The sequence below is a fragment of the Elephas maximus genome, chromosome 3, assembly GCF_024166365.1.
Source record: "Elephas maximus indicus isolate mEleMax1 chromosome 3, mEleMax1 primary haplotype, whole genome shotgun sequence".
Taxonomy (NCBI): domain Eukaryota; kingdom Metazoa; phylum Chordata; class Mammalia; order Proboscidea; family Elephantidae; genus Elephas; species Elephas maximus.
In genome coordinates, this window is record NC_064821.1 from 17,377,328 (window position 1) to 17,403,859 (window position 26,532).

At 40.5% G+C, this 26,532-nt stretch overlaps 2 protein-coding genes across 2 annotated transcripts in view; both read right to left on the minus strand.

Annotated features, from left to right (window-relative positions):
* LOC126070942 (olfactory receptor 7G2-like) overlaps positions 1-26,532 on the minus strand; it is a 457,831-nt gene that overhangs the window by 20,118 nt on the left and 411,181 nt on the right. The gene's annotated exons all lie outside the window — the stretch shown is intronic.
* On the minus strand, positions 2,287-2,874 carry LOC126070943 (olfactory receptor 7G3-like). Its single transcript, XM_049875268.1, has one exon. It carries the CDS (start codon positions 2,872-2,874, stop codon positions 2,287-2,289), a length of 588 nt encoding a protein of 195 aa, XP_049731225.1.

Below are 26,532 nucleotides of genomic sequence, written 5' to 3' on the forward strand. Positions count from 1 at the left end.
GAGACAGATGGCAGAATTACCAGAGTTATGTCCTAACGTCGGCAGGAAAGATTGAGTTCTATGCACAAGTGGAAGTGTTGGTCTTGGTTAAATCTGAGAGGCCACACTTCTCTCAAGAAGAAATAGAAAGCAAGTAACCATGGATGCTTTCAATAAATTAGAATCCTCAATAACATAATTTGTCATGAAACACAACCTGAGATTCACTGTTTTACAGGCAAGTTCTTCCAAGCACTCAATGGAGCTAATTTCAAGATTAAAGGAAGGATTTCAGAAAGTATAAGTGAAGAGATATTCTTTATCTTATTTTATAAGGCCAGCACAAACTTAGTGCCCAAACCAGACCAGGTTAGCAGAAGAAAGAAAAATTCCAGTGTTTAAAAATTATATGCAAGAACAGTGGAGAAACAATATTTACCCTGATGGCAAATGAGAGCAATGGAAAGTATTTGCCTTACTGACTGTCAAGATATATCATGGAGCTATAATATCTAAAATGGTGTGGTTCTAGTATAGAACAGGAAAATAGAACTAAGAGTATCTTCATGTACATGAAAGAATTATTAAGTCAGAGGAGGAATCAGTCACTTTATTTATAAAATGTAGCATTTCAGGGAATAAAAACAAAAAACTGAACCCATTGCCATCATCGATTGTGACTCATAGCAACACTACACAACAGAACAGAACCACCCCATAACGTTTTCAAGAAGCAGCTGGTGGATTTGAACTGCCAACCCTTTGGTTAGCAACTGAGCTCTTAACCACTGCACCACCATGGCTTCATGGATGGTATCATTCAGAAAATTGTGCTGAAATCGTTGTTTGTCCATATGGAAATAAAATGAAATTGGATTCTCCATCTCACCATATTCAAAAATCATTCCAACATCTTTTAAACACAAAAGAAAAAATAATTAAATGTTTATGAACCATATAAGAAAATATCTTTATTAGATTGGAGGAGGTGATCAGTTCTTGAATGAGATGTAGCACACACAGTCCAAAAGGGAAAAAGTAGATCAATCCAACCATTTAAAATTAAGTCACTGAAAAATGAAAATCCAAATTTGTTCTTTCAATGTAACAAAAAGAAGACAGCAGGACATTCAATGAAGTATTTCCAAATGTGGTTTTGCCTACAACATAAGTATTAACTGCTGATAAATATTTAAATTAATAAGCTAGGATAATGACTAACTCAAGTGCCCAAATGTGTAAAAGCAGAAGGAATCGAAAAAGGAGAGAGTGCTACCCTTGGAAATAAATTGTGCTGGCTCACATTCATCTAGTATATTCATTGAGTAACTTATTAGGTGGCAGGCATTGTACTAAACACTTGTAATTGTTGTAGCACTTGATCCCACCTCAGACTTTTCTAATCAGAACATTTGTCTAATCCTTTCAAGGTAATGAAATTCCTCTTACTTGTAATTAGTTTTAGAAGGAGCACATGCCCCAACTCAGGATGATGACATAGAATGTGTTCTGGATGACTCCTTGAAAAGGTTATTTCTCAAATACTGAGACTGAATAAGAAACAGTCAGTTTTCCATCCCTGGTTATTGTATCTTAAATGACCACTGTGCTGCTGCAGCCATTGATGACCACCACAGGAACAGCTTTAGGAAAAAACCAATATACGGAGCTGTGAAATGTAGCCCTGTGGTTCTGGAGGCTCTGGACCTACCCTACCTCTGAAACCTTTGTTTTTATATTTGGTGCTATGTGAGTTTAGACTTTTCCCTCAGTATACCTGAAAGTATCCTCACTCTTAGACTTGAACTATATCAAATCTAAATGGAAAAAAGTGAATGAATATAATTATGCCAAATGTATAGATGAGTAAACTGAGCTTATGGTTGCTGCTAGCTGCTCTCGAGTTGATTCTAACTCATGGCAACCCCATGTGTTGCAGAGTAGAGCCACTCCATAAGGTTTCCTTGGCTTTAAACTTTAAAGAAGCAGATTGCCAGAACTTTTCTTCTATGGTATCTCTGAGTAGATTTGAACCACCGCCTTTAGCACTTGTGTGCAAACCATTTGTGCCACCTAGGGACTTTTAAACTGAACTTAGAAAGCTGAAATAAATATACCAAGTTCACACAGCTATTACAGAGAAGAGGTAGAATTCAAACCCAAATGTTCTGACTCCAAATTTTCACCCTTAACCATTATAATTTCTGAACTCCTACTATTCAAAGAACTTAATCAGGTTCTCTGAATCAGTATTATTTATTTCACTCAAGCATATTCCAACAGCTTAAGCCCAAAGCAGGTGAAACATTAATGAAAAGAAGATATTCTAGAGATGAGTTTCCTCAAAGCGCCCATTATGTCCTTGTTCCTTAGACTGTAGATGAAGGGGTTCAGCATGGGTGTGACCACCGTGTACATCACTGATGCAATTGCACTCTTCCTAGAGGGTAGAGTAGCCGCAGAGCTAAGATACGCCCCAAAACCTGTCCCATAGAACAAGGAAACAACTGAGAGGTGAGATCCACAGGTAGAAAAAGCTTTGTACATTCCACCTGTTGATGGCATTTTCAGGAGGGAGGAGACAATTTGTATGTAGGAGAAAATAATCCCAAGGAAGAGTCCACCACCCAAGATACTAGTCATAACATATAGCAGGATGTTATTAAAGAGGGTATCAGAACAGTCAAGCTTGAGGACCTGAGGAAGTTCACAGAAAAACTGGGGGATTTCCAGGTCTATGAGGAAGGACAAATGCAGCACCATCAGACTGTGAAGCAGGGTGCTCATGATGCTAACGAGCAAGGAGAGTAGAATCAGCAGGCCACACAGGTGGGGGTTCATGATGATTGTATACCTTAGTGGGTGACAAATGGCCACATAACGGTCATAGGCCATTGCTGCAAGGAGACAATTTTCCAAACAAGGAAAAACAATGACAAAGCAGATCTGGGTGAGGCAGCTTGTGTAACTGATGGATTTGCTCTGAGTCTGAATGTTCACCAGTATCTTGGGGACCATAGTGGTGCTGAAACAGATGGCGCTGAAGGACAAGTTGGAGAGGAAGAAGTATATGGGGGTGTGGAGGTGGGAGTCTGAGCTGATGGCCAGGATGATGAGCAGATTACCAGCCACACTGATCAGGTATAAGGTCAGGAACATTCCAAAGAGAAAGGGCTGCAGTTCTGGATTCTCTGAGAGGCCCAGGAGAAGGAATTCTGCTAAGCCTGTTTGGTTTTCTGATTCCATGTTTGTTGATGATTCTGATGGAAAGAACAGAGTTGAGATATACAACAGATGTACAAAGGTCCCTTATTTTACAGAAACACTCTAATCTGTATTGTGAAATAAAATTATCAATTTTTCCTGTGGTTCTCTCTCTCTGTATCTCTCTCTCTCCTCTCCTCCTCTTTCTCCTCTATCCTTTTCTCTCTCCTTCCCTCTCTGTTCTCTTTCTTCCTACACGCTCATTTCTCTCTGTCCTCCTTTCACCTCCTCTATCACATCTTTCCAAATATGTTTAAGTACCTACTTTTTTCCCACATTTGTCAATTAACATGAATATAATATCAAATGGCACATATTTTTTCTTAAGAATTTTCTGAACTCTGCAAATTAGCAGGAAAACCAAAATCATATGGTATTAAATATATATTTTTAGAGCAGTGGTTCTCAAACTTCCTTGCATCAGAGTCAGCTGGATGAACTGCTAAAATGCAGATTGCTGGGCATCGCCCTCAGAGTATCAGATTCAGAAGACTGGGCATTAGGGCTCCAAAATTGTGCCTTTCCAACAAATTCCCAAATGCTGCTGCTGTTCAGCTGGGAACCACACATTCGGGACCAATATTCTGCAGACTAGTACAATTCCTGAAGAAGAAATCATCTGGCTCATCAGTGCGCTACAAAGTGGACTGGGATTTCAAGTCCATGACTCAGCCCATGTTCAGTGGGTCTCCACAATTTGTCTTTTTAACTCTCTACTTTCAACATTCCATTCTTTAGATCCTTACCACAAAACTCTTGCCTAATTGTTCTAACTAATAGCAGTGTTAGCAGAAGTCCTTGCTTGGCACAAGAGGTTAACCAGCTAAGGAAAATGTTGGAGGTTCAAGTCTACCCAGTGGCATCTCAGAAGAAAGGCCTGGTGATCTACTTCTGAAAAATCAGCCATTGACAACCCTATGGAGCACAGTTCTACTGTGACACACGTGGAGTCACACGTGGAGTCATTGGAGTTGACTCAATGGCAACTGATTTGTTTTTCGGTCCAATTAGCAGGTATCATAGTAACAAATACAATAACTATTATGAACTTCTACAACAATAACACTAACACAGAGCTCTGAGTATTGGCATACAGAATTCTCGGTATTTATCTGAATTAATTTTATTCTCCCTACAGATCCATGACTTGGGTGCTTCTATCATCCTTCATTTTACCCATGATCTCAAGTATATAACATGAGGTTAAGTTATGGATACATAATACATGATCTCATAAGAACTGGTGAAAGAATTTGAACTTAGATTGCCAGATCAGTGTGGACCTCTTACCACCGTGTGGCACGACCCCTGAGTAGGACAGGATCAGGCACTGGAAGGGTCAACAGATTCCATCACTTGCCTCTTGAAAAATTCCATGTAAGTCCAACACCAAGTGCTTTCCCTGGTCTTCAAAGTCACCTACTCTCTGACGTCATAGGTAGTATCTAGCAGGTGACATTATCAAAGCAGGACCCACCCTCAGGACTTGAGGTCGGTATTGGAATATGCTCCCTAAATCTCAAGCTGTTATGGCTATTATGGCAATAAGATTCTTTTTTCTCCCAATACCTGAGATTATACGTAGAACATTTTTTTTTTCCTAAAACAGAGGAATGAGAGGAAGAATGAAATGCATGGGGTCTTTAAATCACTGAAGAAAAGAGAAATAATTTGTTGGTGTGTCCTAAGTAAAATTTTAGGATAGGAAAGACACAATCTGACAACACAGGTATCCTGTCAGGCATGTACCTACAGTAGTAGGAAGAGGGGGAGTAGAAATTTGCCAAGTCAGCCTTAAATGGAAAAAGGAACTTAAGCAAAGTACACCTAAAAAAAAAAAAAAACCCACTGCTGTCAAGTAGATTTTGACTCAAAGCGATCCTATAGGACAGAGTAGCACTGCCCCCTAGAGTTTCCAAGGAGTGCCTGGCAGATTAGAACTGCCAACCTTTTGGTTAACAGCCATACCACTTAACCACTATGCCACCAGGGCTCCTGAAGTACACCTACACACCTCAAATGCCTTTATAGCTTTGAGACTTAAACATTTAATCAAAACAAATTGTCTAGTAAGGATCTTCACATCTGGTGAGTGTGTGAGGTACTTATCAGTTAAGGTATGAAGTACTTCTTATTTAAGATGATCATTTCAATTGAACAAGCTAATAAGGCCTTATTTTTAGAAATTCCTTATCTTATACATATCACACAGGGCAAAGTAGGAAGTTCTGTTTAACTACTACTTACGTTTGTGCATGAAAAGCAATAGAAAAAAACACCATACCATTTTAAATTTGAAGAGCCATAACTAATCTTCATTAATAGATTACTTTTCCTTTCCTTAGGTATCTTATTGAAATCTGTCCCTCCCTTCCTTCCTACCTTTTTGTGGCAGATTATGGAAATAATTTATTCTTCTCTACTCAGGAGCTTGATGAATTTCCTATTCCTTTCATAGTTTGACTCATTGTCTCCATTGTACAATTAGCAGATAATGATAGAAAAAGAACTGTTGAGAATCAATCATGAAAAGCCATATCCTCCTTTCTTTTGTTTCCGGTTAAGCCCATCAACGCCTGAGTCTGGCAGCCTTGGGAACTGGCTCCTGTGGGAATCCCAAGGTTGTGTACTGGGATCAACTCCAGAACACTCCCATTTCCTGTGTTAAGATGAGGTCCCCGAGAATATGATCACTGGATTCTCAAACACAGGCAAGAATTGATTGTATAAGTCCTGGGCACATTTACATATTTATCCTTTATTCTCATGAACCAATGATTTAGAAATGGTCTCTAAAGGAATCCCACGAGTGAACAGCTCATTAGGATGTTTATGTTCAGAGTAAATGCCCCTTGACAAATACTGCTTCACCAATAAGGAAACCTGGGGCCCTAAGGATGGGGTCATACGACAAGCAACCCTAACAAAATCAGTCATTTGCTGGAAGGTTTGGAATCAAACAACCCTGAGTTTATTCCCAACTCTAGCACTTGCTTTGTGAATGTAGAAACTTTTATAACTGTTCAGAAACATCAGATTTCTCTTTTGTATAATGGGACCTATCGTGGAACAGTATAGGGATATTGTAAAAATGAGAAATGAATAGAAAAACTCATCAAGCATAGTGTTCAACATATTACACCCTCTTGATATTTCCTGTTGTGATTTGTTCTGCATGGGCACAACTTGGCATTGTTCATTACAGAAGGGAAGTGACAGGCGGAGCCAGATGAAAGAGGATCAATGAAAGTTAAAAGAACCAAAACCAAACCCAGGGCCGTCGAGTCAATTCCGACTCATAGTTAGAACGTTCCTAATGTGAAAACGACAAATTTTAGGGAAGAAAAATGTGCCAAAAGTCTACAAGGAATCTTGCTCATCTAGAGAAGCAGGAGGAGAGAACAAGCCAAATGAACATCACTGATATCAGTGGAAAAGAAGCCCTGGTCTGGTGGCAGTGTTTAAGTGTTTGGCTGCTAATCAAAAGTCGGCTGTTCAAACCTACCAGCCACCCTGCAGGAGAAAGATGAGGAAGTCTGCTTCTGGAAAGATTTCGCCTTGCAAACCCCTTAGGGCAGTTCTGCTCTGTCCTCTAGGGTTGCTATGAGTTGGAATCAACTCGACGGCAACAGGTTAATGAGATATCAATGTTCATTTGGCGTGGACTTAGGATGAAATATCTAGCAATTTAAATGAATAAATTAGACCTAGATGTACCATGACAAAGAATGAAAACTTAAAAAACAGAAGTTAATTTCTCTAACAAGACATCTATAGTATGGGAAAATTGAAATAAGTTTTAAAACTACGCAGACATAAATTATTCTTCTTTAAATTGAAATATTTCAAGCACACTGAAAAGTACAGAGAAAACAACAAAGGCCTAATTATCCACCACTCAGCACCATCAAACTAAAATGTATCACCATACTTGCATTATGTACTTTTTAAAATTACGATTCTTTCCCTTTTTGTATGAACTTAAATCCTTTATTCTATGAGTTATTTTTAATTATTTTATGATGTATTCAGTATTTTTTAAGAAAAAAATACATATTTATTTCAATACCTCCCCCTTTATTTTTTCACACATCTGTCTTTTTCTCTCCACCTGAACCACAACAATGAACTTGGTATGTATTATTCTCCTGTCTTTTCATTACTTTGAGTCTAATTCAATCAATAAACAATGCTATTGTTTTACATTTTAATACTTTATGTACTGTGGGTGCCATTTTACAACTGGTCTCTTAAAATAATGCATTTAACCTTATCAGTCTTATTACACCTCAGTCTGGTTCATTAACTTTAACTACTTTAAGGTATTTCACTCTGTTATTACATCAGAACTTATTTATCCCCTCTCCAGGTGATGGGCATTTTCATTGCGCGCGCGCGCACACACACACGTAAAGGATGGGAATGGAGTGGAATAAAAAGGGCTTATCATCTTTGTGTTTACTATTTTGTTACTTTAAGAATAGAACTGTTATGGCAAAATGTCAACATTTATTAATTCTGAAAGCATTGATATATGACTATTTGTCCTGCTACCCTGAGCTAATCTGTCTTAAAATATTTCCTAGGTTAATAAAGAGACACTGATAGATACAGGTATGTAGCCTGTGGAGTCAGACTGGTTCTCCACTTCCTCACTGCTAGTGCTCATAGCCAGGTCAAAGATCTCCCTTAAAAAGGTGTATCAAGAACCAGGTAAGGAGAAGCTGAATGAACACAAAAGCCCCTTGCCAAAGAAATACAAAAATTGTTTTAAAGAATTCTAGAAAATTGAGCAAGGGCATATTTGTATTTAAGATGGAAAAATTCCCTGGAAATTTAGATTCAGAGTAGGAGATTAGCAGAATGAGAGAAGCTCAAGTATTCGTGCAAAAGTACAAGGAAACATGTCAAGAAGATTATGGACAATTGGCAGGCATCACACAAGTAACTCCATTCTGCTCATCTTCTGCATGTACTCACCTCACAGCTGCCCCAGATGGACTTGAAGACAAAGACATCTCCCTATTTGCAAAAGATAAACTAGGGGACTTCAGATTACCTGAGTGTCAGCATTAAGAAATGACATTCGATTCTCCCCTGAAGGCTGAATGATAAAAATGGAGGCTCTGGACTCATGGAGCACAGAAAACAAAGAAGGACCAGGATCCTATGGGAAGTGATGGAGACAAGGCTCAGGTGTGCTGCCTCCTGACCTGGGCAAGGTTATTGAGTGGGTGGTCACAGGCAGACTCTTTGATGTCTCCGTGCCCCTTGGGGTTTCAATACCCAAAGCTCCTCATTAGTCAAACTCTTTTGCTCTCATTCTGTTCCCGTAAGCAGCAAGCCTAAGAGAAGGAAAAATTTATATTGAATGATTCCATTATCCTAAGAGCCCAGGCATATGCCATCTTCTTTGCCTCATCTCATTCTGCTCATACTCATTTCAAGTGCCTTGTACACATGGACATACCACCCTTCTGTAATTGTATTAGTCTTCTCTCTTTATATTCAAAGGTGCCCATAATCTAAAAACAAGATTAGGAAAATTGACACCATGTTTAAGCTAAAAATATATACTTTATTGTGTGAGGATGTGTATTCTATACAAATAAGAGCAATAATATAACAGATGAACCCTAAAAAGGGAGATTCTGAGAGCTAATTCTTTGATGGCACATGGATCCTTTTCCTGCATCTAATATCCAGCAGTTTCTAATCTAGCCTCTGTAATCAAACATAATTGAGCATATAACAGGCATCTAACCTCGTGTTTAATATTTCAATATCAACGTTTCCAAATTTTATGGAAGTTAACTTCAATATCCACCCCTCATCTGTCAGTTTGTCACAGTGTGGTGGCTTGTATGTTATTGTGATGCTGGAAGCTATGCCACCAGTATTTCAAATACCAGCAGGGTCATCAATAGTGGACAGGTTTCAGCAGAGCTTCGAGACTAAGGCAGAATAAGAGGAACAACTTGGGGTCTACTTCTAAAAAAACTGACCACTAAAACGCATATGAATAGCAGTGGGAGATTGATATAGTGCTGGAAGATGAGCCTCTCAAATGGGAAGACTCTTGTGGTCATTAAGATTGTCTGTCAACTTGGCTGGGCTATAATTCTCATTGGTTTCGCAGTTATAATGTAGTCTGGCAGTTCTATAATGATGTGATCATCTCCATGATGAGATTTGATATAATGTGACCACCTCCAAGATAAGATCTGCTGTGAGTAGCCAATCAGTTGAAGGGGAAGTTTTCTTGGGAGTGTGGCCTGCATCCAATATATGTGGACTTTTTGGCAAGGCTCGTGGGCTTTTCCTTGTTTTGGATTCTGCAGCTGGTGCCTGTTCCTCCGACCTTCGGCCCTTAGAACTTGAGCTAGAGTCTTATGTGTTGTCTTGCCTGCTGATCTTGGGATTCATCAGCCTGGGAGCCAGAGCCCTACTGCCTGACTTGCTGATTGTGGATTCACCATCCCCTGAAGCTATGTGAATCAGAAGAAGCCTCCAACCTGACTCACCGCTTGGGACAATGTTCCAGCTTCTACAACCACGTGAGCCATTTCCTTAATATAAACATCTCTCTATGTATATATTTATACACTTACTGGTCTTGCTTCTCTAGAGAACCTAGCCTAAGACATTTGGTACCCAGAGTGGTTCTAGAGAAACAAAACTGTAAGGATGAGTTTTCCTAATTGGTTTTCAAGCCTGATTAGTATTAAAGACGTTAATGACTGCTTCCAGTAATGAAGTGGGCACTGCCAATCCATGGTTGTTTTAGGCTGGGTTCTCTAGAGAAGCAAAACCAGTAATGTGTATAAATATAGACCGAGAGATTTATATTAAGGGAACAGCTCATACAATTGCAGGGGTTAGAACTTCCCAAGTCCATGGATCAGGATAGAGTCCTTTCCCAATTCATGGAGCCGTGGAAGCTGGTGAGCCCAAGATGAGCAGGTTGGAGGGCATGGATCCTGCTCACAAGTTGTGACGGTCAAGGAATCCCCAAGGTCAGCAGACAAGACCATAAGTGTCTCCTGAGTCAGCAGCAGGGGCTGGAGAAACCAAGAGAAGCAGGTCAGGGAGCAGGACTCTTGCTCGCAGGCCATGATGATGGACAAATCCTAGGATGGGCAGGTAAGCTGCTAGCTCAAGTCCCAAGAACAAGAATTCAGACAAGAAACAGCTGTTGGGTCTAGAACAAGTCAACAACTTTTGCAAGGTGAGCAGGAAAAAGGAAGTAGCCAGCAGAAGGTAGAGAGATGAAGGCTGAGGAGGCGGTGAGCTACCACAGGCCCCACCTCCACTGCTACCACTCAACAGATTCTATCATGGGGGTAATCATATACCAAATTTCAACAGGAAAGTGATCACATTACACAGCTGCCAAAACACTGAGAATCATGGCCCACCCAAGTTGACACACTATCTTAACCATCACAGTGGTGTAAGGTGGCAAAGGAAATATTTTGATCACCTATTGGTAAAGGTGAGGCTCTGGGTGATCACTTTTGACACTTTTCTAAGTTTTGTAATAATGGGAAGTATAAGGAAGCAGGTTGCGTGGTCCTACATTCCCTAGACAAAGTGATGAAGGAAAGAGATGAGCTCAGGGCTTCAGAGTCACAACTCAAGTGCCACATAAACAACATAAATATTTCCACTTGTGCCTTGAAAGAAAGCCTGACTTCTTGTAGTAACAGACCTGATGTTGCAAAAAAACAAACCCAGAGTGGCTGAATTACAGTGCCAACTGAATTCCCAATCTTCAGTGGTGTCTGCAGTTCAAGTGAGGGCATTGATTGGGAAGAAATGGGATCATGAAACTTGGGATGGGGACATGTTTCTAGGTGCCATCAAGTCGATCCCAACTCATAGTGACCCTATGTACAACAGACCAAGACACTGCCTGGTCCTGCACCACTCTCACAATCGTTATGCTTGAGCCCATTGTTGCAGCCATTGTGCCAGTCCATCTCATTGAGGGTCCTCCTCTTTTTCATCGACCCTCTACTTTACCAAGCATGATGTCCTTCTCCAGGGATCGATCCCTCTTGATAACATGTCCACAGTATGTGAAACGTACTTTGCCCTCCTTGCTTCCAAGGAGCATTCTGGTTGCACTTCTTCCAAGACAAATTTGTTGTATACGGAAACATATAGGCAGCTAATCAGGAAGCTGGGGACACCAAAACCCTAAATTCCATTAAGCCACTCCTACCAACAGAACCATGCCCTCTCATTCCCATCTGAAGAGATTATTCCATTTTTATTTTTTTAAGCCACACTCCTCGGTAGAACCCACTTCCACTCCACCTGATGAGATTAAAGCAGCTGTGCCTGAAAAGCCTTTGTCTGAGTCACTGTGCCTGGTGCATTGCCTGAGGCAGATGTCTTACAAGGCAATGCTGAATGTTCTCAAACACACAACCCCACCACCTATTTTGGCTTCTAGGTCTGGCTGACATCCCAGTTAGCACCAAACAGTGAAGTACAAAGTGTGACATCAGCAGACAATTTTTAACAATCAAGTGGATAGGACGATGCAGTCTGTGGAAACCAGTCATCCTCTTTTCCAGCTACGCCTGCCATTGCTCAATGCGCTTATGAACAAAGTGGTCACGATAGCAAGAATGGAGATTATGCATGGGTTCAGAAACACTCATAAGGCCAACTTGGCTACAGCCAAAGCTGAGTGCCCAGTCTGCTAGCAGTAGGGACCAACCCTGAATTTCCAATATGGCACCACTCCTCAAGGTGATCAGCCAGCAACATGGTGGCAGGCTGATTACATTGGGCCTCTTCCATCATGGAAAGTGTGGCATTTTGTTCCTACAGGAATAGACACTCTGAATAGGAATATGTTTCCCTGAACACAATGCTTCTGCCAATACTACCATCCATGGACTTACAGAATGCCTGATTCACAGTTGTGGTATCCCATACAACCTTACCTCAGATTAAGGGACTCACTTCACAGCAATTGAAGTGCTGCAGTGGGCCCATGCTCATGGAATTCACTGGTTTTAGCATGTTCCCATCATCCTGAAGCAGCTGGTTTGATAGAATGATGGTATGGCCTTCTAAAGACACAATTATGGTTGCAGCTAGGTAGCAGTACCTCCCAGGACTGGGGCAATGTTCTCCAGGAGACTTTATAGGCTCTAAATTAGCATCCAATATATGGCACTGTTTCTCCCATAGCCAAGATACCTGGGCCCAGGAATCAAGGGGTGGAAATGGGAGCAGCATCATTCACTAGAGCTGGAGATAGAAAACCAAAGGGAAGAATGTGCTTGGTATTTCTAAAGCTGAAAGAACTGAAGAAAAAATTCAAGCCTTGAGTTGTAAGAGTGAAGGATTCTGTGTGGAAAATATTAAACGACCCAGGAAGCATCAAAAGAAGACAGAAGGAATACACAGAATCATTACACCAAAAAAAAAAAATGAGTCATCATTCAAACATTTCAAGAGATAGCATATGATCAGGAACCAATGGCACTGAAGGAAGAAGCCCAAGCTGCACTGAAGGCACTGGTGAAAAACAAGGCTCCAGGAATTGATGGAATATCAGCTGAGATGATGCAACGTACAGATGTAGCACTGGAAATGCTCACTCATCTATGCCAAGAAATTTGGAAGAGAGCTACTGGGCCAAACGACTGGAAGAAATTCATATTTATGCTTATTCCCAAGAAAGGTGATCCCAACTGAATGTGGAAATTATAGAATGATATTGTTGATATCATATGAAAGCAAAATTTTGCTGATGATCATTCAACAGTGGCTGCAGCAGTATGTCTCAGGGAACTGCCAGAAATCCATGCCAGATTCAGCAGAAGACATGGATCGAGGGATATCATTGCTGATGCCAGATGGATTCTGGCTGAAAGCAGAGAATACCAGAAGCATGCTTACCTATGTTTTATTGACTATGCAAATGTATTCGACTGTGTGGATCATAACAAATTATGGAGAACATTAGGAAGAATGGAAATTCCAGAACACTTAATTGTACTCATGAGGAACCTGTACATAGATCAAGAGGCAGTTGTTGGGACATAACAAGGGGATGCTGAGTGGTTTAAAGTCGGGAAAGGTGTGTCGGGGTTGTGTCATTTCAACATACCTATTCAATTTGTGTACTGAGCAAATAATACTAGAAGCTGGACTACTCGTAGAAGAATGGAGCATCAGGATTGGAGGAAGACTCATTAACAACCTGTGTTATGGAGATGACGCAACCTTGCTTGCTGAAGGTGAAGAGGACATGAAGCACTTACTAATGAACATCAAAGACGGCAGCCTTCGGTGTGGATTACACCTCAACATAAAGAAAACAAAAATCCTCACAACTGGGCCAATAAGCAACATCATGATAAACGAAGAAAAGATTGAAGTGGTCAAGAATTTCATTGTACTTGGATACACAATCAACACCCATGGAAGCAGCAGTCAAGAAATCAAAAGATGCATTGCATTGGGCAAATCTGCTGCAAAGGACCTCTTTAAAGTGTTGAAAAGCAAAGATGTCACCTTGGAGATTAAGGTGTGCCTGACCCAAGCCATGGTATTTTCAATTGCATCATATGCATGTGAAAGCTGGAAAATGAATAAAGAAGACCGAGGAAGAAATGATGCCTTTCAATTGTGGTGTTGAAAAAGAGTATTGAATATACCATGGACTGCCAAAAGAACAAACAGATTTGTCTTGGAAGAAGTACAACCAGAATGCTCCTTAGAAGCAAGGATGGTGAGACTGCGTCTTAAATACTTTGGACATGTTGTCAGGAAGGATCAGTCCCTGGAGAAGGACATTATGTTTGGTAAAGTATAAGGTCAGTGGAAAAGTGGAAGACCCTAGAAGAGATGAATTGACACAGTGGCTGCAACAATGGACTCAAGCATAACAACTATTACAAGCCTGGCTCAGGACCGGGCAGTGTTTTGTTCTGTGGTACGTAGGGTCGCTATGTGCCAGAGTCAACGTGACAGCACCTAATAACAACAACAACAACCATTCACTGTTACCCCTTGTGACCCACTCGCAAAATTTTTGCTTCCTGTCCCCTCAACCCTGTGCTCTTCAGGTCTAGAGCTCTCAGTTTCAAAGGGACTGGAGACGCATTACTGATTCAGTTGAGATAGAAGTTAAGAATGCCACCTGGACACTTTGGGCTCCTTATTCCTCTGGATCAACAGGCAAAGAAGGGAGTTATCGTACTGCCTGGTGTGGTTGATCCTGATTACCAAAAGGAAACTGAATTGATATTACATGATGGAGGTAAAGAAGAGAATGCCTGGAATGCAGGAGATTCTTTGGGGTATTTCTTAGTACTACCATGCCTTGTGATTAAACTCAATGGAAAACCACAGCAACCCAGTTCTGACATGGCCCACCAGGAATGAAGGTTTGAGTCATCACATCAGGCAAAGAACTACAATTAGCTGAGGTGCATGCTAAGGGCAAAAGTAATATGGAATGGATTGTGAAAGGAGGTATTCTAAACACCAGTTACAACCACATGACCAATTGTAGAAACATGGACTGTAATTGTTCTGAGTATTTATGTCTTGTATGTGTGCATCGAATATTTTTGTTTTCTTCACTTATAAAACATAAGACATAAAGAGGGCTAATGCATTTTTGGTTATATGTGTGCTACTTGTACACGTTGGACACAAATATGACTTTATAATTATTTTTATTCAGAGATTACATATGGTTGAAGGAGATATATATAGGCGTCAAGTTGATAAGGCACAGACTGTGATCATTAAGATTGCATGGTAACATGGATGGGCCAATATTCTCATTCGTTTGGCAGTTATGATGTAGTTTGACAGTTGCATAGTGATGTGATCATCTCCATGATGAGATTTGATATAATGTGATCACCACCATGATGGGATCTGCTGTGAGTAGACAATCAGTTGAAGGGGGAGTTTCCTTGATGGTGTTGCCTGCATCCAATATAGATGGACTTTATGGCAAAGCTTCTGTGCTTTTGCTCGAACTGGCTCCTGCAGCTGGCACCTGTTCATCTAATCCTTGCTTCTTGGGATATGAGCTAGCAGTATGCCAGCTCTCTTGCCTGCCAATCTTGGGATTCATCCGTCTTCATTGCCTGTGAGCCAGAGCCCAGCTGACTTGCCATTCTTGGATTCTCTAGCTCCTGCAGCTATGTAACTCAGGAGAAGCCTCCAGCCTGACCCACAGAGTTGAGATGTTCCAGCCCCTACAACCACGTGAGCCGTTTCTTTCATACAAATCTATCTCTACAGATATATTTATACACTTTACTGGTTTTGCTTCTCTAGAGAACTCAGCCTAAGATAACACTCAAAATATGACTCGGGAAACCTTTCTCTTCAAAGTAGAGTTGACCTTAATGAAATGGGTGGAGTAAAGCTTTTGGGACTGTCATTGGCTGGTGTGGCATGACTCAAAATGAAAACAAACAGCTGCAAATATTCATTAATAATTGGAATATGGTATGCAGGAAATATGAATCTAAGAAATTGGAAGTTGTCAAAAATGAATCGGAATACATGAAGATTGGTATCTGAGGCATTACTGAGCTGAAATGGACTGGCATGGACCATTTAAAATTGGACAATTATGGGCTCTACTATGCCAGGAATGAAAAATAGAAGAAGAATGGCAAAAAGAACATTTCAAGATTGATCCTGAAGTACAATGCTGTCAGTGATAGGAAAATATCCATTCACCAACAAGGAAGACCAGTTAATACAACTATTGAAATTTATGCACCAACCACTATTGTCAAGGAAAAAATTGAAGATTTTTTACCAATTGCAGCAGTCTGAAATTGATCAAACATCAAATCAAGATTCACAGATAATTACTGGTGATTGGAATATGAAAGACAGAAACAAAGAAGAAGAATTAGTAGTTGAAATATATGGCCTTTGTAATAGAAACCATGTTGAAAATCCCATGGAGAATTTTGCAAGTCTGGAACGACTTATTCATTGCAAACACATTTTTCAACAACATAAATGGCTACTATAAATGTGGATCTCACGGGGTAGAACACACAGAAATCAAATCGACTACATCTGTGGAAAGAGTTGATGGAGCTCAATATCCTCAGTCGGAACAAGGCCAAGGGCTGACAGCAGAAAAGACCATCTACTACTCATATGCAAGTTCAAGTCAAAGCTGGAGAAAATTTATAAAGTTTACGAGAGCCAAAGTATAACCTTGAGTATACACCAACTGATTTTACAGCAATCTCAAGAAGAGATTTGACACCTTTGAAAGTTAACAAATGAACACTAGACCAGTTGTGAGATGACATCAAGAGAATCATACATGAAGAAAGCAAAAGGTCATTTAAAAGACAGGAAAGAAAGAAAAGACCAAAATGGATGTCAGAAGGGACTCTGAAACTTGCCCTTGAATCTCAAGTAGCTAAAGCAAATGGAAGAAATGATGAAGTAAAAGAACTGAACAAGAGATTTTGAAGGTTGGCTTGAGAAGACAAAGTATGATAATGAAATGTGCGAAGACCTGGAGTTAGAAAATCAACAGGGCAAAACACGCTTGACATTTCTAAAGCTGAAACAACTGAAGAAAAAATTCAAGCCTCGAGTTGCAATATTTCAAGATCGTATGGGCAAAATATTGAATGACTCTGAGAGCATCAAATGAAAATAGAAGGAATATGCAGTCATTGTGCCAAAAAGAATTGATTGCTGTTCAATCATTTCAGAAGGTAGCATATGGTCAAGAAACAACGGTATTGAAGGAAGACATCCAAGCTGCACTGAAGGCACTGGAGAAAAACAAGGCTCCAGGAATTGACAAAACACCAATTGAGATGTTTCAACAAGTGGATGCAGCACTGGAAGCACTCACTCTTCTATGGCAAGAAATTTGGAAGACAGCTTCCTCACCACCGACTGGAAGAGAGATCTGTACTTGCGCCCATTCCAAAGAAAGGTGATCCAACAGAATGTGGAAATTATCAAACAATATCATTAATATCGCACACAAGTAAAATTTTGCTGACGGTAATTCCAAAATGGTTCCAGCAGTAAATGGACAGGGAGCTGCCAGAAATTTAGGAAGGATTCAGAAGAGGCCATGGCATGAGGATTACCACTGCTGATGTCAGATGGATCTTGGCTGAAAACAGAGAATACCAGAAAGATGTTTACCTGTGCTTTGTTGACTATGCAAATGCATTTGATTGTGTAGATGGCAACAAGTATTTATGGTAACATTTTGAAAAATGGGAATTCCAGAACACTAATTCATGCTCATAAGGAACCTGTATATAAACCAAGAGGTAGTCAAACAGAACGAGGGGATACTGTGTGGTTTAAAATAAGGAAATTTGTTCATCAGGGGTGTATCATTTCACCACACTTATTCAATCTGTATGCTGAGCACATAATCCAAGAAGCTTAGCTATCTGAAGAAAAGTGTGGTATCAGGATTGGAGGAAGACTCATAAACAAGCTGTGATATGCAGATGACACAACCTTGCTTGCTGAAAGCAAAAATGACTTAAGCACTTATTGATGAAGATCAAAGACCACAGCCTTCAGTATCGATTACATCTCAACATAAAGAAAATACAAAAATCGTCACAACTGGACCAATAAGATCTCATGATCAATGGAGAAAATATAGAAGTTGTCATGGATTTCATTTTACTTGGGTCCACAATCAATGCCCATGGAAACAGCAGTCAAGAAATCAAACAGCATATTGCATTGGGAAAACCTGCTGCAAAAGGCCCCTCTTAAGTGCTAAAAAGCAAAGATGTCACTTTGAGGACTAAGGTGGGCTTGGCCCCAGCCAGAGTATTTTCAATTGCCTCATATGCATGCAAAGGTTTGACAATGAATAAAGAATATTGAAGAAGATTTGATGCCTTTGAATTATGGTATTGGCAAAGAATATTGAATATACCATGGACTGCCAGAAGAACTAAAATCTATCTTGGTAGAAGTACAGCCAGAATGCTCCTTAGAATTGAAGATCGTAAGACCTCGTCTCACTTACTTTGACCATATTATCTGGAGGAACCTCTAGCTGGAGAATGGCATTACCCTTGGTAAAGTAGAGGGTCAGTGAAAAAGAGTAAGGCCCTCAATGAGATGGACTGACACAGTTGCCACAACAGTAGGCTTAGGACCGGGCAGTGTTTCATTCTGTTGTATACAGGGTTGCTATGAATACGAACTGACTTGGCCACACCTACCAAGAACAAGAACTTCAATATACACTTTTTCACATTATAATCCATGGGTTGAAATTACTGCTCTTAGTCATCAACATTGTTGAGAAAATTGCAAATGATCAAATCAACAGCCAACCTGTGATACAATATATCTTTTTGGTTATAATCAGCTATGGATTTGGGCTTGTTCATTAGAACAACAAACTTATTTTGAGCAGAAAAAGACCAACACATAAATGTGTAGTTTATTTAATGCAGAACTGGTACTACAATGAATGAATGGGTTTATTAACAAAAGTCACTGGGACATAAAATGAATTTGGATGCTTGCTCACATCGATGGCAAAAATAGACTCCAAGCAGATAAATGGCAAAAATGTAAAACACAAACTATAAATCCCTTAGATTGAGGTAGGTAGGGTTTGCATAAACAAGATCTTTTGAGGTGATCCAAAGGAATGCGGAAATTATTCAACAATATCATTAATACCACATGCAAGCAAATTTTTGCTGAAGATCATTCAAAAGTGACTTCAGCAGCCTATCAACAGGGAACTGCCAGAAATTCAGGCTGGAGTCAGAAGAGGACGTGAAACCAGGGATATCATTGCTCATGTCAGATGGATCCTGGCTGAAAGCAGTGAATACCAGAAGGATGTTTACCTGTGTTTTTACAGACTACGTTAAAGCATTCAACTGTGTGCGTCATAAAAAATTATGGTTAACATTGCAGGGAATGGGAATTCCAGAACACTTAATTGTGCTCATGAAGAATTCGTACTTGGATCAAGAGGCAGTTGTTCGAACAGAACAAGGGGACACTACATGCTTTAAAGTCAGGAAGGGTGTGCATCAGGCTTGTATCCTTTCACCATACCTATTCAATCTGTATGCTGAGCAAATAATCATAGAAGACAGGCATTATCAAGAAGAACTGGGCACTGGGATGGAAGGAAGACTCGTTAACAACTTCCGTTATGCAAATGACACAACCTTGCTTGCTGAAAGTGAAGGGGACTTGGAGCACTTACTAATGAACATCAAAGACAGCCTTCAGGATGGATTGCACCTCAAAATAAAGAAAGCAAAAACCCTCACAACTGGACCAATAAGTCACATCATAAACACAGAAAAGATCGAGGTTGTCAAGGGCTTCATTTTACTTGGATCCACAATCAACACGCATGGAAGCAGCAGTCAAGAAATCAAAAGACTCATTGCATTGGGCAAATGGGCTGTGAGAGATCTCCTTAAAGAGTTATAAAACAAAGATGTCATCTTGAGGACTAAGGTGTGCCTCACCCAAGCCAAGGTGTTTTCAATTGCCTCATATGAACAAAGAATAAGGAAGACGAAGAGAATTAACACCTTTAAATTGTGGTATTGGCAAAGAATATTGAATGTATACCATGGACTTCCTTAGGCCAGGATTCCCAGTATTCTGTGGTTGTCTTCCATTTTGTGATTGTAATTTTAAGTTAAAGAGGATTAGGGTGGGATTTTAACACCACCCTTACCCAGGTCACATGCCTGGTCTAAAATAAAGGAAGTTTCCCTTGGGTGTGACCTGCACCACCTTTTATCTCTCAAAAGATAAAAGGAAAGGGAGGTAAGTAAAGAGTTGGGGACCTCATACCACCAAGACAGCAGCACCAGAAGCAGAGCATGTCCTTTGGACATGGGGCCCCTGCACCTGAGAAGCTCCTCCACCAGGGGATGATTAAGGACAGGGCCCTTCCTCCAGAGCTGACAGAGAGAGAAGGCCTTCCCCTGGAGCCAACACCCTGAATTTGGACTCGTTACCTGCTAGACTGTGAGAAAACAAATTTCTCTTTGTCAAAGCCATCCACTTGTGGTATTTCTGTTATGGCAGCACTAGATGACCAAGACAGAATTTTGTACCGAGTGGGGTGCGGCTGAAACAGACACCTATGATGTGGGAACAGTTTTGAAACTGTGAATGGATAGAATTGCGACAGCAGCAGAGGACCAGCACAGCAGAGAACCTGCAGCAGCAAAGAAGCGGCAAGAGCAGAGAAGCAGCAGCAGAAGCAGAAGACCAGCACGAGGTGGCACTGTAGCCCACCCACCAGAGAGCTGAGTGCCAGCTCGAGACTAAGCCCTGCATAGATTCTTACCTTCTTCTTACCAAGAATGACCAGAAGAGGCTCAGAGATTCTACACAAAGGTTCAATTAGGGACAGAGCAAAAGGCTCATGAGGGAGAGAGGTAGAGGGTTTCCACCTACACTAGCCTCCAGTCTCTCACTGAACAAAGGATTTCACAGGGCTTATAAAAGTTCTTAGGTGGGAAAAAGGCATTGTTTTTATTCATTAGATGGGTGGAGATTTCTAGGCGAAGGGGAGGGATTATGAAAATCAAATGCTCACACAGTTAGAATTCAACATGGACTTCCTTGCAGAGGTTGCTGGAACCAAGATGGAGTCTGTCACAAAGGCTGCTGGGATGTCGATAAGGACTTATTCTGGGACGTTGTGTATGCATGATGCCTCTGGACCTTGGTTCAAGCCCAGCGAGGAGACTCTATTCATGTTAGTCTCACGTGGAATGTCATTCATAGTCCACGCTGATCTTGACTGTTCATGCCATGCACCTGGTGAGGCCTTAGAAAAACAACTCAGAAGGATTAGCAGTAATTTATAGCTGGTCAACCACACAGGGCCTTGAAATGTAGCCCCTTATCTTGTCTAAGCACCTAGTTTGTTAATCACAAGTACTTTTCCTGTGCCAGCAGCAAAAGTTCTGTGGTGATCTGCACTTAGTTTTACATCCAGAGGCTATTTAATTATAGCTAATTAAGCACAGAGGGCCTTGAAATGTAGCCCTTCTTTAATTCAGCCAGCCTGATCTCTTCCCTGTCTCAGTAATAGCAGAACACTAGTTATCAAAACGTCCATCAACATCAGAAAGGATGACATTTAAAAGTATATGGCATTGAAAATAAACAAAAGAATACATCCAACAACAAGACTGAATCTGAAAAGCACACTGGGGAGAAAAGCTATCAAGGCACAAATTCACACATTAATAGTAAAAGTTTAACAAGTTCAAAAAGGGACATTTAAGAAACTGTGTAAAAAAAAAAAAAACCCATTGCTGTCGAGTTCACTCCAGCTCATGGTGACCCTGTAGGACACAGCAGAACTGCCCCATACGGTTTTCAAGGAGTGCCTGGTGGATTCGAACCGCCAACCTTTTGGTTAGTAGCTGTAGCTCTTAACCACTACGCAACAATGGTTTCCGATAAACTGTGTAGGGATACATAAACTTGTGATAAAAAGATGTATTTAAATCTCATGAAAACACCAGTTTTGCAGAGCAAAAATTATCAAATAATGGCAACTTCATAGGATTCAACATAATAGAAGGATATCAAAGAAAATGATAAATACAGAATTCAGGATCAATACAGAATTCAACAAAATGAGAAACAACCCAATCAAAAAACCGGCAAAAAACTTGAATAGATACTTCACCAAAAAGGATATACAAATGGCTAACAAACTCATGAAAAGATGCTCACAACATTAACCATTGTTGTTGTTGTTGTTGTTAGGTGCCATCTAGTCTGTTCTTTTTTGTTTGTTTTTTAACCATAGCTATCCTAGTGGGGTTAAGGTGGTATCTCATTGTGGTTTTGATTTTCATCTCCCTAAATTGGTTAATGTGGCATCAAATCTCCCTATCAATAATGATCCAAGCAACCAACTGAGGTTTGCAGAACTTTGGAACTGAATCAAGGTGGGATTTACCTCAATGGTATAACTTTCATCTAGACAGATTCTGTCTCTGAGATCCTATAAACGGGATATTATTGCTGATGTCAGATGGGTCCTCCCTGAAAGCACAGAATACCAGAAAGACTTCTACCTGTGTTTCATAGACTGCACAAAGGCATTCAACTGTGTGGACCATAACAAATTATGGCTAATATTTGGAAGAATGGGAATTCCAGAACACTTAACTGCTTATGAAGAGCCTGAATTAGATCAAGAGGCAGTCATTCAAACAGGACAAGGGGATACTTCATGGTTTAAAGTCAGGAAAGGTGTGTGACAGGGTTGTATCCTTTCACCACACCTATTCAATCTGTATGCTGAGCAAATAATACCAGAAGCTGGACTATAGGAAGAAGAATAGAGCATTAGGATTGGAGGAAGTCTCATTAACAACCTGCATAATCCAGATGACACAACCTTGCTTGCTGAAAGTGAACAGGACTTGAAACCCTTACTGATGAAGATCAAAGACCACAGCCTTCAATATGGATTACACCTCAACGGAAAGAAAACAAAATCCTCACAGCTGGACCAATAAACAACCTCATGGTAAATGGAGAAAAGTTTGAGGTTGTCAAGGATTTCATTTTACTTGGATCCACAATCAACACCCACGGAAGCAGCAGTCAAGAAATCAAGACTCATTGCATTGGGAAAATGGGCTGCAAAAGACCTCTTTAAAGTGTTAAAAGCAAAGATACCACTTTAGGGACTTAGGCGTGCCTGAACCAAGCCATGGTGTTTTCAGTTTCCTCATATGCATGCAACAGGTGGACGATGAATAAGGACGGCTGAGGAAGAACTGATACCTCTGAATTGTGGCCTTGGCAAAGAATACTAAATATATATACCATGGACTGCCAAAAGAAGGAACAAATCTGTCTCAGAAGAACTACAGCCAGAATGCTCCTTAGAAGCAAGGATGGCGAGAGTACATCTCACATACTTTGGCCATATTATCATGAGGTACCAGTCCCTAGAGAAGGACAGCATGCTTGGTAAAGTAGAGGGGAAGCAAAAAAAAAAAAAGAGGAAGCCCAAGAAAGAAGTGGATTGACAGAGTGGCTGCAACAATGGGCCCAAGCATAGCAAGGACTTGGCAGTGTTTCATTCTGTTTTCCATATGGTCGTTTTGGGTGGCAACATACTCGATGGCACCTAAGAACAACAACATAAGTGGGAGGTGCATCAACGCATGGAAAAATGTAAGATGTTCCCTCCTAGGGACCCAAGTAAGCAGTGCACACTCATCTTTAGAAACCATTTTGGAAAGGTGTGTGTGTATCACAAAACATGATCTAGTTTTTATGGGAGCTGGAAGTCAAATACTAAGCACGTCCTTTTTTTTTTTTTCCCCTAAACCCTTGTTGTTGTTGTTGTTTTTGTTAGGTGCCCTCAAGTTGGTCCCGATTAATAGTGACTTTATGCACAACAGAACAAAAAACTGCCCAGTCCTGCAGCACCCTTACAAATGCTGTTATGCTTGAGCTCATTGTTGCAGCCACTGTGTCAATCCACCTTATTGAGGGTCTTCCTCTTTTCCGCTGACCCTGTACTTTACCAACCATGATGTCCTTCTCCAAGGACTGATACCTCCTGACAACATGTCCAAAGTATGTAAGATGCACTCTTGAAATCCTTGCTTCTAGGGAGCATTCTGGTTGTACTTCTTCCAAGACAGATTTGTTCATTCTTTTGGCAGTCCATGGTATATTTACTATTCTTTGCCAACACCACAATTCAAAGGTGTTAATCTTATTCAGTCTTCCTTATTCATTGTACAGCTTTCACAAGCATATGATGCGATTGAAAATACCATGGCTTGGGTCAGGCACACCCCAGTTTTTAAGGTGACATCTTTGTTCTTCAAAACTTTCAAGAGGTCCTTGACATCAGATTTACCCAATGCAATGCGTCTTTTGATTTCTTGACTGCTGCTTCCATGGCTGTTGATTGTGAAGCCAAGTAAAATGAAATCCTTGACAACTTCAAGCTTTTCTCCGTTTATCATGGTGTTGCTCATTGGTCCAGTTGTGAGGATTTTTGTTTTCTTTATGTTGAGGTGTAATCCATACTGAAGGCTGTGGTCTCTGATCTTCATTAGTAAGTGCTTCAAGTCCTTTTCACTTCTGGCAAGCAAGGTTGTGTCATCTGCATAACATAGGTTGTTAATGAGTCTTCCTCCAATCCTGATGTCCTGTTCTTCTTCATATAGTCTAGCTTCTCAGACTATGTGCTCAGCATACAGACTGAATAGGTATGGTGAAAGAATACAACCCTGACACACACCTTTCCTGCCTTTAAACCAATCAGTAACCCCTTGTTCTGTCTGAACAACTGCCTCTTGATCTATGTAAAGTTTCTTCATGAGCACATTCAAGTGTTCTGGGATTCCCATTCTTCTCAATGTTGTCCATAATTTGTTATGATCCACACAGTCTAATGCCTTTGCATAGTCAATAAAACAGGTAAACATCCTTCTGGTATTCTCTGCTTTCAGCCAGGATCCATCTGACATCAGCAGTGATATCCCTAGTTCCACGTCCTCTTCTGAAACCAGCCTGAATTTCTGGCAGTTCCCTGTCGATATACTGCTGCAGCCGTTTTTGAATGAGATTCAGCAAAATTTTACTCGCGTGTGATATTAATGATATTGTTGTATAATTTCCACATTCAGTTGGATCACCTTTTTTGGGAACAGGCATAAATATGGATCTCTTCCAGTCAGTTGGCCAGGAAGCTGTCTTCCATATTCCTTGGCATAGACGAGTGAGCGCCGCCAGCACTCCATCCATTTGTTGAAACATCTCAATTGATGTTGCACCAATTCCTGGAGCCTTGTTTTTCACCAATGCCTTCAGAGCAGCTTGGACTTCTCCCTTCAGTACCATCGGTTCCTAATCATAGGCTACCTCTCGGAATGGTTGAACATTGACTAATTCTTTTTGGTATAATGACTCTCTGTATTTCTTCCATCATCTTTTGATGCTTCCTGCATCATGTAGTATTTTCCCCATGGAATCCTTCACTATTGCAACTCGAGTCTTCAATTTTTTCTTGAGTTCTTTCGGCTTGAGAAATGCTGAGTGTGTTCCTCCCTTTTGGTTTGCCATCTCCAGCTCTTTGCACATGTCATTATAATACTTTACTTTGTCTTCTTGAGACGACCTTTGAAATCTTCTGTTCAGTTCTTTTACTTCATCAATTCTTCCTTTTGATTTAGCTCCTTGACATCTGAGAGCAAGTTTCAGAGCCTCCTCTGAGTTCCATCTTGGTCTTTTCTTTCTTTCCTGTCTTTCCAATGACCTCTTGCTTTTTTCATGGATGATGTCCTTGATATCATTCCACAACTTGTCTGGTCTTTGGTCACCAGTGCTCAAGGCATCAAATCTATCCTTCAGATGGTCTCTAAATTCAGGTGAGATATACTCAAGGGCATGTTTTGGCTCTCAGGGATTTGCTCAGATTTTCTTCAGTTTCAGCTTGAACTTGCAGATGAGCAGTTGATGGTCTGTTCCACAGTCGGCCCCTGGCCTTGTTCTGACTGATGATATTGAGCTCTTCCGACATCTCTTTCCATAGATGTAGTCAATTTGATTTCTGTGTGTTCTATCTGGTGAGGTCCACGTGTATAGTCGCTGTTTATATTGGTGAAAGAAGGTATTTGCAATGAAGAAGTCATTGGTCTTGAAAATTCTATCATTCGATCTCTGGCACTGTTTCTATCACCAAGGCCATATTATCCAACTACTGATCCTTCTTCTTTGTTTCCAACTTTTGCATTCCAATCACCAGTAATTATCAATGCATCTTGATTACATGTTCGATCAATTTCAGACTGCAGCAGCTGACAAAAATCTTCTATAAAGTGCTAAAAAGCAAAGATGCCAGTTTAAGGACTAAGGTGCACCTTACCGAGTCATGCTGTTTTTAGTCACCTCATATGCATGTGAGAGCTGGAAAACACATAAGACTGAAGAACTGATGCCTTTGAATTATGGGATTGGCAAATAATATTGAATGCACCATGATTTTCAGTGGAATGAACAATTCTGTCTTGGAAGAAGTGCAGCCAGAATGCTCATTAGAAGAGATAATGCCAAGACTTTGTATTGGTACTTTTGACATGTTATCAGGAGGGATCAGTCCCTGGTGAAGGAAGTCATGCTTGGAAAACTAGAAGGTTTTCAAAAAAGAGGAAGTTGCTCAATAAAAGGGATTGACACAGTGGATGCAACAATGGGATCCAGCATAGCAATGCCTGT

What these genes read in the sequence shown, in the direction of transcription:
- LOC126070943 (XM_049875268.1), bottom strand. Translation starts at nt 2,874, where the DNA reads ATGGCCTATGACCGTTATGTGGCCATTTGTCACCCACTAAGGTATACA.